This window comes from Haliotis asinina, chromosome 2, assembly GCF_037392515.1.
Source record: "Haliotis asinina isolate JCU_RB_2024 chromosome 2, JCU_Hal_asi_v2, whole genome shotgun sequence".
Taxonomy (NCBI): Eukaryota; Metazoa; Mollusca; class Gastropoda; order Lepetellida; family Haliotidae; genus Haliotis; species Haliotis asinina.
The window spans coordinates 95,607,568-95,619,654 of record NC_090281.1 but is presented as its reverse complement, the minus strand read 5'-3'; the positions used below and the strand labels follow the sequence as shown (position 1 = coordinate 95,619,654).

Here is a 12,087-nt window from a genome sequence, read left to right as displayed (position 1 = left end):
AGACATGTTTCTACATGGCATGATAAAATATTGAAGTAATTAGACAGTTGGCAAGAAACATTAATTGCTGTGGATCAGTGCCTCTTTAAAGACATGTAGTCATAGTGCAGCCATGACAACAAGACTCAAAACAGCAGATGAGGCATTTGAAAGAGAAGGAACATGAGTCATAATTTATTTAGGTTCTGTATTTTTGTGTAAGTATGTCGCTGAAAGTATTAAACAAAAACAAATGTACTTTGTTGAAAAATTACTTGGCTGGCAACTCAAATATGTCTATGTTATGTATATAAAATATAGACCAGTACAGTGAATGAAATGGAAAGACGCTGTTGTTATTGGCATTGACAGACTTAAAAACAAGCAAGCCCGTTTTGAATTCTTAAGGCCTTTGTCAATGAACTGCTGTTTACAGATTGACACACCAGTTTATTGCAGGCATCAAGGATCTCCACAAGTTTGAAACTGCAGTCCTACAGGCAGACAATTGTTTCAAGCACTACTCACAGTGTGTAGGTTGACAGTGGAGTGTGACTGCTTGTGGTCTGTCAAATAATATTGTATTATATGGTCCCATTTAAATAGACTATGCAAGATCTGAGGGCACCACATATAATGTATATATCTGTGTCTTCTAGATCCACATCAAGAGAGGAGATCACTTGAAAGGTGCACGTATGTTGATCCGAGTTGCCAACAACATCAGCAAGTTTCCCTCTCGTAAGTATTGCATTGAACAAGACATTGCATGGCTTGATGTCACTATGAGCCTTTCTCATTGGTTCTGTCAACCACATACCTGTAAACTCTGAAGTCCCTTGTAGAAATAATTCAGAAATTGTTGTGCCCAGCCAAGCACAGTGTCAATGAAATATAATATTTATGTATTTGTTTTCTATACAATATTTATTTACTGTTATATAGCCAGATAGCTGTGCTAAACAGAGATAGAATCCTGTGTTTCCTTTAGCAAGAATAGCATCAAACAAAAAAAACAATTGCCTCTATACAGTCCCTTCCTCTAAGTCTAACCTAATGTCTACTTCACTGCTTCAATGACAGTGTTATTGCACACTTAGATAATGTAGAAATACTTGATGAAGAGACATGATGGTTGATGGGTGTAGAGACAATGCGTGTTTTCTTTCTAGACATCGTTCCGCTGTTGACATCAACTGTCATTGAATGCCAGAGGTCAGGTTTAAAGAACTCGGCCTTCAGCTATGCTGCCATGTTGATGAGGCCTGAGTACCGCAACCAGATTGATCTGAAATACAAGAAGAAGATCGAGATGATTGTCAGGAAGCCAGACAAGACTGAGGAGGATGAACCTCTCAGCCCATGTCCAATATGTGGCTTCCAGCTCCCAGAGACAGAGCTCATGTGTCCTGAGTGCAAGAACAACTTGCCATACTGCATCATAACTGTAAGTGGAGAGTCATAGCGGTATTACACTTTGTACTACTGCGCATATCTGTTTGAAATAGTTCGCTTCAGTCTCTGCTTGTTGCAAAAGGTCACATCATGGATAGGGCAGTTAGTAGTGACTCAGTTGATTACACTGGTGGTGTGAGGGTTGTTCATAATCACTCAATGGTTTGTTTCATCAGACTTGGAATTATGCTACACATAGGTTTGCACAACAAACATCGAAAACACCTTGTGCCATGTTTTCCATTCAGTTCTGGCAAACATATTCAGTGAGGTGAATCTTGCCAAAGGCTGTGATAATTTGGAGGAAAAACATTGCTGTAAGTGCAGTGTTTCATCAAAGCCTTTCAAACATCTCTGAAAGTTACCATTTGCATTTGGTGACGATGTGGAACGAATACTCTGAGTAGTGAACTATTAATATCCGTAACACAGAAAACATTTTTATGGATAGCAACTTCTTGAGTTTATTTTCACGATGTTTCGGGGCTTATCCTAGCCCCTTCATCAGGTAGAGCTGAACTGAACAGTGAGGCTTAACTGTTAACTCAGAGTTAACAATTAAGCCTTACTGTTCAGTTCAGTTGAGCTCAGAGTTAACAGTTAATCCTTACTGTTCAGTTCAGCTCAACCTGATGAGGGGGTAGGATAAGCCCCGAAACATCATGAAAATAAACTCAAGAAGTTGCTATCCATAAAAATTTGTCCTGTATTACTACACCAACTTCTAAATACCTTTGAAGATTCATATTATTATCTGATTGAAACTTTTTGAAAGCATCTTTATAGGAAGCTGCAATTTTGAAACAGAAGAATTTTCTTCTTAATAAAGCAGGACTAATATTTATCTCACTCATTTATTTTGAATCAGGTTGATGCATTTGAAATCTGTGTGAGTGTAATTTGATTGTTTGACTGTTGACCCAGGTAGACTGGTTATGTAGGTGTTTGTATTTATTTGCTTTGTTTCAGATTTCACATACTATGACTCCATAGTTTACACATACTCTGTTTTTGCTCTTCCACTTCATTTTGAATATTACAAACCATTTTTTCACCAACTTTCACGATATTAATATTCACAGCATCAGGAATCATTAAGTGTAACAACTAATGGTTATTGTTATGGCAGTTAGATGTGATGACTCATCTGATTACACAGACAGTGTGAGTCTCCTTCATAATGTCAGTCACACGTTTACTTAGTCCAGACTTGACTCCAATAGCTGAATTTATACTGTGTGTGGAGTTGCACAACAAACAATCAAAGCACCTTGTGCCATTATTTTCCATTTCTGTATTGGCCAACATGTTTGAAGATGGTGAATCTTACAAAATGCAAAATGTGTCAGAAGAAAGTATTTGTATTGATAATCCTGTGGTTGTGTTACAAATACCAATTTGCACATTTGTATACTGGTGAGGGATCTTGTACAGGTATATCTGGCCATTCATATTCTGAACAGCAATAGAAATGCAAGTTTCAGAAAAATAAAATCTCATACAAATAAGCATTCATATTTATGGAACGTTCATGGTAAAGTGACGTAATGATATCAGATGAGACAAAGTCATGCATTTTGATGTCCATATGAAACCAACTAACGGGATTGGGGTGGTCAGACTCACTGATTTGGCTGATACATGTCATTGGTTCCCAGTTGTGCAGATCAATGCTTATGCTGTTGATCACTGGATTGTCTGGTCTAGACTCAATTATTTTCTGACTGCTGGAATATTGCTGAGTGCGGCTTAAAACTAAACTCACTAAACTCATTATATGTCAACATCAATTTTCATCTGTTAATTTACAGTGTTTTTTGAAGAATAAATGATTAGACATAATTTCAGTTGTCTTCTATTTATAAAATTGACAAAAAGAAATACTTGCATTTCTTTCGCTGTTCATTATATATTCATATCAGGCATAGTCAATTCTTTCTTCTTGTTAGATCAACCTGGCTTATGATAGTATCACAGTCCCCTCTACAGACAACTTTGGTTGGGTAAATGACATGCTGTGTATCTGCATGACCTTTGTATTTTCACCTGTATCTCTCCAGGGTCGTCATGTTGTGTCGGAGGATCTGACTGCATGTCCAACATGTGACTTCCCAGCCATCTTCCCAGAGTTTATCAAGTAAGTGGACTAAATGTATACTCATGATCTATCTATCTGTCTGTCTGTCTGTCTGTCTGTCTGTCTGTCTGTCTGTCTGTCTGTCTGTCTGTCTGTCTGTCTGTCTGTCTGTCTGTCTGTCTGTCTAATTTAAAATTACAGGATGGTAATACAACTTAATCGGATGAGTATAATTATTAAATGTTTGGGAAAGACCTCTGGTATTTTTGTTGGAGCCCTGGCTTCCCTTGTGAGTAACTAACATAACGCTTGTGACTTCAGGCTTCTGGAGAGTGAGGAGTCATGTCCAATGTGTGCTGAAAAAGTGATCCGAGAAAACTTAACAAAGATCACCGACACGAAGAAATACATGTTTCCAGAAGAGGGAGTGACGGAGTGACAACACCGATTTAAACACATATCTATCTTAGTGTTACATCTTGAACTAACTGCCCTGCAAAGCATCTTTAGACTCTTGTTAGATGAAATATATGCTTCTGAAGCTGTCATTTGGTCATGTGTAAAACTCTACCCAAATTTTTATTTGTGTCTCACCCAATACATATCAAGTAATAGACACTTTATATGACTTCTGGACATGGATTATGCGCAATGTAGTATTTGCCTGTGTTTTACATATTTTAATGGATTTAGTGAAATCCAATACAGGATGTGCCTTCCATCCATGAACATTTCAAAGCCTTGATCCACCATGATATTACTGGAATATTGCGAAAAACAGCATAAAACTGAATCACTTGAAGCTTTGATGATGATTGACTGATTAGAAAGTTTCTCAGTTGATCTTCATTCATATACATCTGAAACATCAGATTTGGGGGTATTGTGGTGTTAACCTTCCTAATTACTACTTGCTGACATTAGGAGACAACTTTTTCACCAAACAAAATTATTTTTTGACCATATATTTTGTCCATAATGTTCAGTTCAAACAGGTCACATCGGTTAAGCAAAGGTGACATTTATGCAGGTTTGATTGTCTACACTTACAAGGCTTTGACTCTGAGTCAGCAGTGAGTATTTCCATATCCAGATGCTTGTGTCAGTCTCCTATTTCAAAGAAAGACATAATGATTCTGTAAGTTCCAGTTGTTGAAGCTGAGTAGAAATCATGGATGGAGTTACAGCAGGCACAAGTGAATGAATCAATTCTTTGCCATTCAGTCCCAACATATATATAGTCTTGTTCAGTTTTGTCATGAAAAACAATAAACTAGTTTTCTCAAATCATTTATTTGATAACCTTGTGAGAACATCTATCAAATTATGGTTCATGTTTTTGACAGTAATTGTTTTGTTGAATTGTGAGTACTGCAGATTGTGCGACATTCCTGCGATATATTTTCAGAGCTGAAATAAAATATTGTACAAAAACTGAACCACCCATGTTGTGCTTCTTTGGAAAATATATTGCTTTGTGTTTTATACAAATAATTCCTCTTGCCTCAGTTACTTGTCCACATAAAGGGACTCTTGGCCAGGTCAGCATCCAGCCAGAGCACAAGTGTCTGATGCAAGGGTCATTGCTTTTATCGAGAACAACTGTTTGTTTTAAAACACTGAACTGTCTATATTAAGTGCTCAATTCCACCTGTTTTTGTCTGTGTTGGATCTTCTTCAGAAGATCATGATGCCAGTCACTCGATTGTCTGATCAAGACTCTAAATCTAGTACAGTGTACTTACAGATTGCTCTCAGTGCTGCAGCACTGACGAGTGCTTGAATTAACAGTAAACAACAAAGTCCAAAATTACCCTAAAGGGGCACTGATGCGGAGCGAATAATGTTTCTCGCCAACAGTCTAATTATGAAACCAAACCGCAAATTGGTCAGCGCCCGCTCCTTCGACCGTGACGGACGAAGGAACTGGGCTCCTGTCCATATTAGCAGAATTTCTTCAGCTAAACAGTTGGGAGGCCGGATGCCCATCATATGCCATTTGTTTACAAATATCCATGGTATTCCTTGTCTGATTGTAACCAAATATCCCAGCTGTGTAGTTCTTTTCGGATGCTTGGATGGTATAGTTACTGATCCAATTTGATCCTATTTCAGTGTTTTTAACCTCGATATTTAATCATGTTACATGAAAATATGATGTCTACAGGCACGTAGCAAGCCATTTGTTTCAGTACAGAAGATTGCAAAGCTTTATATTTAGGTAGTTTTGAGTGTTGGTTCAGCTGTGATAGCAAATATCATACGTACATTTTGGTAGCTATGGTAGCTACAATGGTTTATAATCTATGATAATAAAAACACACAGTTGATTTATTTGAATTCGTAAACAAAAAACGATGACTTTGCCTTTGGTAGAGAAATCTGAAAATTTTCTTACGTAAAAAACCCTTATTTCACCTATTTACCCAAGTACACAGCAAATGCCCGTGTGTATTCCTTATGTAACGAAATTTTCTTGGTATCCTCAAAACAGTTTCAGCTCATAAGTGTTTTCAGGCTGCATGCGACACAGAGATTACATCTTCCTTGCTGTAACTCGCGTTTAATGGTGTAAACCTACACATGTTATTTGTCATTATTCTCTGGATGGTCAATTAATGAATCTATAACAGGTATAATTAGTAGTAACACCACTTCGGTTACTCAACAAAGGTTCCCATTTGGCATTTCTCCTGTCTGGAGTAAATACTCAACATTATAAATTAAGGTCTGTAATGGCAAATGTATTGTATGTTATGTAATATGTGCATGTAAGTGATGCAAGAGGGTTTATCAGCTGAGTTACAAAAACAAACATCGATCAAAGGATTAACCGATAACACACTGATTGATTAATTACTTTTGTCTTCTCGCAGATTTGTCAAAAGGCAGTGTGTGTAGATGACTACACCCTGTCCTAAAGTGTAAGTGCAAAAACAACATCCTCCCTTCAAAGAATTAACCATCCTTGCGTTGATTGATTGATTGCTCATTATTGGTTAACTAAATTACTTAGAATAGTGGACATCATACAATTAGTTGCCAGGTGTGCTATCTTGGGAGACCAATGAGAGGTTTATCTGGTTTTCACCAACGAAAGACGTGAAACGATGTGTTACTTTTTTGCAAACTAGACAGTTGTAAGACACGCGACACAGAGCAGGATTATTTACCAGCTGCAGATGAATGGAATACGATTTCTTTTACGTGGATATTGATGGATACATTCCTGAACAAGGTAGTAGCCTGACATTGTTGCTATAAAATTAGTCTGATTTACATTCATTTTTTTGCATTTTGTTTTAATTTAATTGTTGTAGCATTCAGCAGAATCTGTATGACAGAAAAAACACACTAGATCGCGTATGTGTGTGAAATAGGATCCACATTGGCATTCTATACAATGTATAAATGTTGCTGTTATGTTAGAAATTTACTATGAGTATAAGCAGATCGTGTGTTCTTTTATTAATTTTCAGAATCATACAAGTATGACAATAAACTAACTAGGGTTATGAGACAAAATATAGAGACGTACATTGGCTTCGTTATTTTTCCGTCCTAATAGTTTTTTACCATTTCTACCACTGGCAGATGATTAACCTTCAAAGTGTTTCATTTGTTTTCATAATACATTTGTAATGAAGTAAAAATGACTTCACCTCAGTTGATCTGTCTATAATTAAACTATCAATTGCGCTTACGGACTGCGCAGCAGAGGTCTCGAACCAGTCACGAATTCTGGGATATCATCCGGGTACTCACGGGAGAAAAACAATAACAAAAGTTTATACCAGTCCACGGAAATTGCTCCGCATCAGTGCCCCCTTAAGTGTCTGATTTAAGGGTCATTGCTTTCATTTAGTGTAACTAATTACTTAGCTGAGTTCAATGAACTCAAGGTAAAGCCAGACATGAATGCAGTGTGATATAATAAAAATTTGCAACTTGTAAACATATCCTATCTCACGGGATGCACTGCGCTCTCTTTTTCGACCAAGATGTGGAAACAGGCTGTAGGCTGAGTTGAATCAATATCTTCTGACCTCTGACTCATCTGACCTGTCCCCCAGTCCTATTAATAGACCTGTCAATCTTCTCTGTAAAGGATGCTAAATAATGGGGGATTCCGCTTGCGCCTGCACGCTCAGGATCATCCGTACGTATGTCCGAATTGAATTGATCAACCGTATGATTCCAGAGCGAAGAAAACCCTTTCGATGTTTTCAATATCATTTTCTACCATGCAGTGGCATTTCAGCCCCGAGCCGTGACCTATATCTCCCGTAGAGCTTATTGATCTCATCAGCAGGCATTTTCTGAATTTTATCTGGAGTGATATTGTTACCAAGATATTGTTTGACCTTGCCACCCACTGGCAGTGTCACCAGTCTATCCCGCTTATCATCGCTTTTATCATCCGCCACCATTTGTTCGAGAAGTTTGTTGCACTCCATTGTATAATGGATAACAAACGATTCTTAATTCTAATAAACTAATATACGCACATGTTTACAACGTGCAGAAACAGTTTGTAGCAAATGTTGAGGACGCTATCGTCAGACCGGTGGATTTACCGAGTGCTATCAAGCGATACGAGGACACATTGGTACACGCTCCATCGAAAGTTGACTATGTGTTCAGTGGGTGTTGGGTGTAAACCCCGACATCAACGTGAGTGGAGTCCCACCACCCACGCACACAGGTGAAACCGGTGGAGTGGCACCACCCCTGATCGGGTCTGGGTCCGACCCGTGCCACCACAACCTAGTCCTCACATTCAGGTGATGAATCAGACTGATATTGATCGTAAAACAGCATTGGTCGCTGGTGGTATCGCCATCGGCTTGTGCCTCATTTGGTTAAAGATTCTTTAGCGGCTACGTACACCAGTCATGACACGGTGACGACGAATGCCCACAGGTTTTGACCCAGTGACCGTGACTGTTTTCGAAAAAAAGCCCAATAACCACAAGACAGTGCTGCCCAGGATTTCCAGAAGTGCTTCGGCGGCTTTACCCACAAGTTTAGCCAGGGCTTTACCGAGCGATTTCAGTTGTTTCTTTATCAGTGACGTTGGTTGATGGGGTTGGGGATGGTGGCATTGGTGTGTCACTATCTCCCAGCACAGCTAATAGCAGGGTCGATATGATGAAGCCAGTAGAACACTTGCGATGGTGATTCCTTGTTCCCGGGATAATATCTGGATCCCATTGGTCAACGTGGTGTCTTCGTTCAGGACTTGATGGATGGTTTCCCGCACATGGCTGATCTGAGGTTGAAGCTGGTCTTGATTTGAGAAAGTGGATTCCAGCCAAGTTTGTCATTCATCTTGCAAGTCGCGCAACCTTTTTCAATCATGGGTTTCAGAGTCCCATCGTTTTGGAACTGACTGAGTTTTATTTTCTAGCCAGCAATATGCTCATCGAGTTCTCAGTTCCCAAATGGTAAATTCGAGTGCAGGCTAAGGCTTGTTATTGTATGTTTCCAACAATTTTTTTATGGTACTTTTGGATGCACTGTCGAGTTCTGCCCAGGTTCTTTGCAGATCTTGGACGACCTTCACCACAATAATTGTGCATGTTTAGTTTATCATGGATAAAGTCGGTACCATGGCGAGTGACCAGCGTAGACAAGGCGAGTGTGTTGGGTGTTAATGTAGAAATTCAATTTGGTGTTGAAGGACCTCAAGGAACAGACGTGATGGGTAGCCGTACTGCACTGCAAGAACAGGGATTCTTTCGAGGAATGCTTGAGAGAAAACAGCGCGGCTTATCGAGTCTTTTAGCTTATCAAATCTTAGTAAATGTTTAATTTTTTTCGGTGGTAACATTGTGTCATGAGGTATGATTAATAATTGCTCCATGACAAACTCTCTCGGCAGTCCATCTTTCAAGTAGTAAACGTTCTGTTCGTCGTCTCTATGTCCACATTATCTATATTGTATACATATGGAAATTAATTAAGCAACACCAAATTCAAAGACACATAAAAACTTAACAAAGTTTAACGAAGTAATTTTGATGATTGATTATTCAATTTTGATGTATTGACATACAGCATGAGCTTTTCATGGGTTGATATGACGCGCGTGAAGCTTGCACAGCGCACGTGCATTGCTTTAACCTCAACTTTCGAAAAATGCACTTTTTCCCTGGGGTGTTTACAAGCGCAGGTTGTCGATTGCATTCGGTTTTTCATTCATTTCAATGTCATGGCACGTAGGAAATTATCAGAGGCCACTCGTTGGCAAATAATCGGCATGAGGAATGCTGGTATGTCTCTAAGACAAATCGGGACTCAAATCGGACGACATCATTCCATAATTTCAAAACTTTTGAAAAAATACCGGGCCACTAATGAAGTTAAAGACCTGCCTAGACCAGGAAGACCCAGGAAGACCACAGTCCGGGAGGACAGAGCTTTACTGAGACTTGTACGGCGCAGGTCCTTCGACTCGAGCTCTCGGTTGAGACAGGAGTGGCTTCCAGGGAGACCCATCTCGAACAGGACTGTTCGGAATCGTCTGAAAGCTGCAGGATACCGGGCAAGGAGGCCAATCAAGCGACCCAGACTGTCTCCAGCCCATAAGGCAGCCCGACTGGCCTGGTGTAATGACCGTTTGCACTGGAACATTGCCTCTTGGAGGAAGGTCCATTTCTCAGATGAGAGCCGGTTCTTGCTGCACATGGTGGACGGTCGTACTCGGGTCTGGAGGCAGAGGAACACAGCAATGGCTCCACGGAACATCCAGGAGACTGTGGCCTTTGGGGGAGGTTCCGTTATGGTATGGGGGTGCATTTCCATGAACTGCAAGTTGGATATCATTACCATCCGTGGCAACCTTAACGGTGTTCGTTACCAACAGGAGGTTCTTGACAGGGCTGTGGTACCTCATTTTGAGAACCATCCTCTGGCAACGAGACCCATATTTATGGACGACAATGCTAGACCTCACAGGGCGCATGCTGTAAATGATTTTTTGCGGCAAAATGCAATTGACAGAATTCCATGGCCTGCCATGAGCCCTGACCTCAACCCCATTGAACATTTGTGGGACTTTATTGGCCGTCGTGTGAGGCAGAGAGACCCACCAGTCCATAATCTCAACGAATTGACGGCTGCCCTGCATGAGGAGTGGAACAGGATCCCCCAGAATCAGATCCGGAGACTCATCCAAGGAATGAGGAGGCGTCTGGAATCGGTGGTGCGTGCGCAGGGAGGACACACTAGATATTGATGAAAGTCGGTGTGCAGACTCTCAGATGACTGTTCTTTCTTTCCATGTGACATTTGTGTTAATACACCTGACAACAACGTCTGTGGATGAATAGTAAATTGTGTCCATTTTTTCATGAATTTAAGACAGTTTTAAGAATTTGGATTTCGTTGCAATAAAGCAAAGTCTTGATACTTTTTCCCTTTAAGTTGTTTGTCAGAGATCGTCTGTTGAATAAAAAAGTGTCAAACTATATCAACCCGGCATATTTTGATTGTCAGAACACTTCAAAGTTGCTCCAATAGAAAAAATTGGGGTGTTGCTTGATTAATTTCCAGGTGTATAAGTTTTGACCGACCACGTTTGATTGATGGCTCGTTCTCGAGTGTCTCCTTTGCGTTTTCCCGGCTGGTAGAGGTACCTCACCGTTTGGGTACTTGTTTCTCTTTCCCTTTGCACGACGACGCAGCCTATTCAGCACTCAGTGATTTCAATTTAATAGCGTCCACTGGTTTTTTGTCGGCGATACGAGTGATTTCGTGATTGATAGCCAACACCACTTGAAGCAGTCGCGTGACCCATTCAGTATTGGGGATGTTTAGACTTATTTCCTAGGCGTACTGATACCCGAATAAGCACTTGGTCAAAGTCCTGCTGAATCTGTCAACAATAGCTTGAATGCGATGATCTCTGGCTCTGACCTGGACATTGTGCTTGGCCGGCAGCTGCGACAAGGCACCCATGACCTCCTGTCCGAAGTCTACTTGCAGCTCAGCGGGCCATGTCAGCGGACTGTGCTTGTATGCGCTTTAATCCGCGAGCCACTTGGGTTGAATGTTTCTGAGGTTAAGGGTTCCATTTCTTTGAAGCGACTGGCAACGTCCACGACAGTCAGGGTGTAATTGTACCTTTTGTCGTGCGGTGGAAATAGGAGGTTGGCTTGCTGAACGCGATTGGGTCGTCAGATTTTCTTCTAGGTATGTAGCGCAGCGCCAGTAAGTAGATTTGACACAGGGCTTGTTTTTCCAACCATGCCTTGCCTTCGTTTTGTGATACTCTTGCCATTTCAGCAAGCTTGTGTATGGCACTTGCGCCTTTCCTGTATCCACGCGGACTGCAATAAATGTTTTCAAATTCTGTGACATTTCGTGCCCGTATGCGTGCGTGTTGATTCCGTTGATGGTGATCCAATGTTTCGTGTCCATTGGTGACAGCCATTGGCCGAGTTCTGCCTCCTCGTTGGGAAGCATGCTTGTATGACCAGTGCTTACTGACATGGCATCACTTCAATGCGTGCCTCGTGCTCTGATAGCTTCAGCGCTTCCTACCAATGCCCCGCTGTCAACCAGTTCAGCAG

The 12,087-nt window shown here is 40.6% G+C and overlaps 1 protein-coding gene across 2 annotated transcripts in view; it reads left to right on the top strand.

Annotated features, from left to right (window-relative positions):
- LOC137274632 (WD repeat-containing protein 19-like) overlaps nucleotides 1-4,950 on the top strand; it is a 42,755-nt gene extending 37,805 nt beyond the window's left edge. For both annotated transcript variants that reach the window (XM_067807936.1, XM_067807935.1), the window contains exons 32-35: nucleotides 639-720; nucleotides 1,152-1,426; nucleotides 3,495-3,571; nucleotides 3,833-4,950. In XM_067807936.1, the coding sequence (XP_067664037.1) occupies nucleotides 639-720; nucleotides 1,152-1,426; nucleotides 3,495-3,571; nucleotides 3,833-3,950 (552 nt within the window). In that variant the 3' untranslated portion in view covers nucleotides 3,951-4,950. The remainder of the gene's footprint in view (nucleotides 1-638; nucleotides 721-1,151; nucleotides 1,427-3,494; nucleotides 3,572-3,832) is intronic.
- The last annotated feature ends 7,137 nt before the right edge of the window (nucleotides 4,951-12,087 follow it).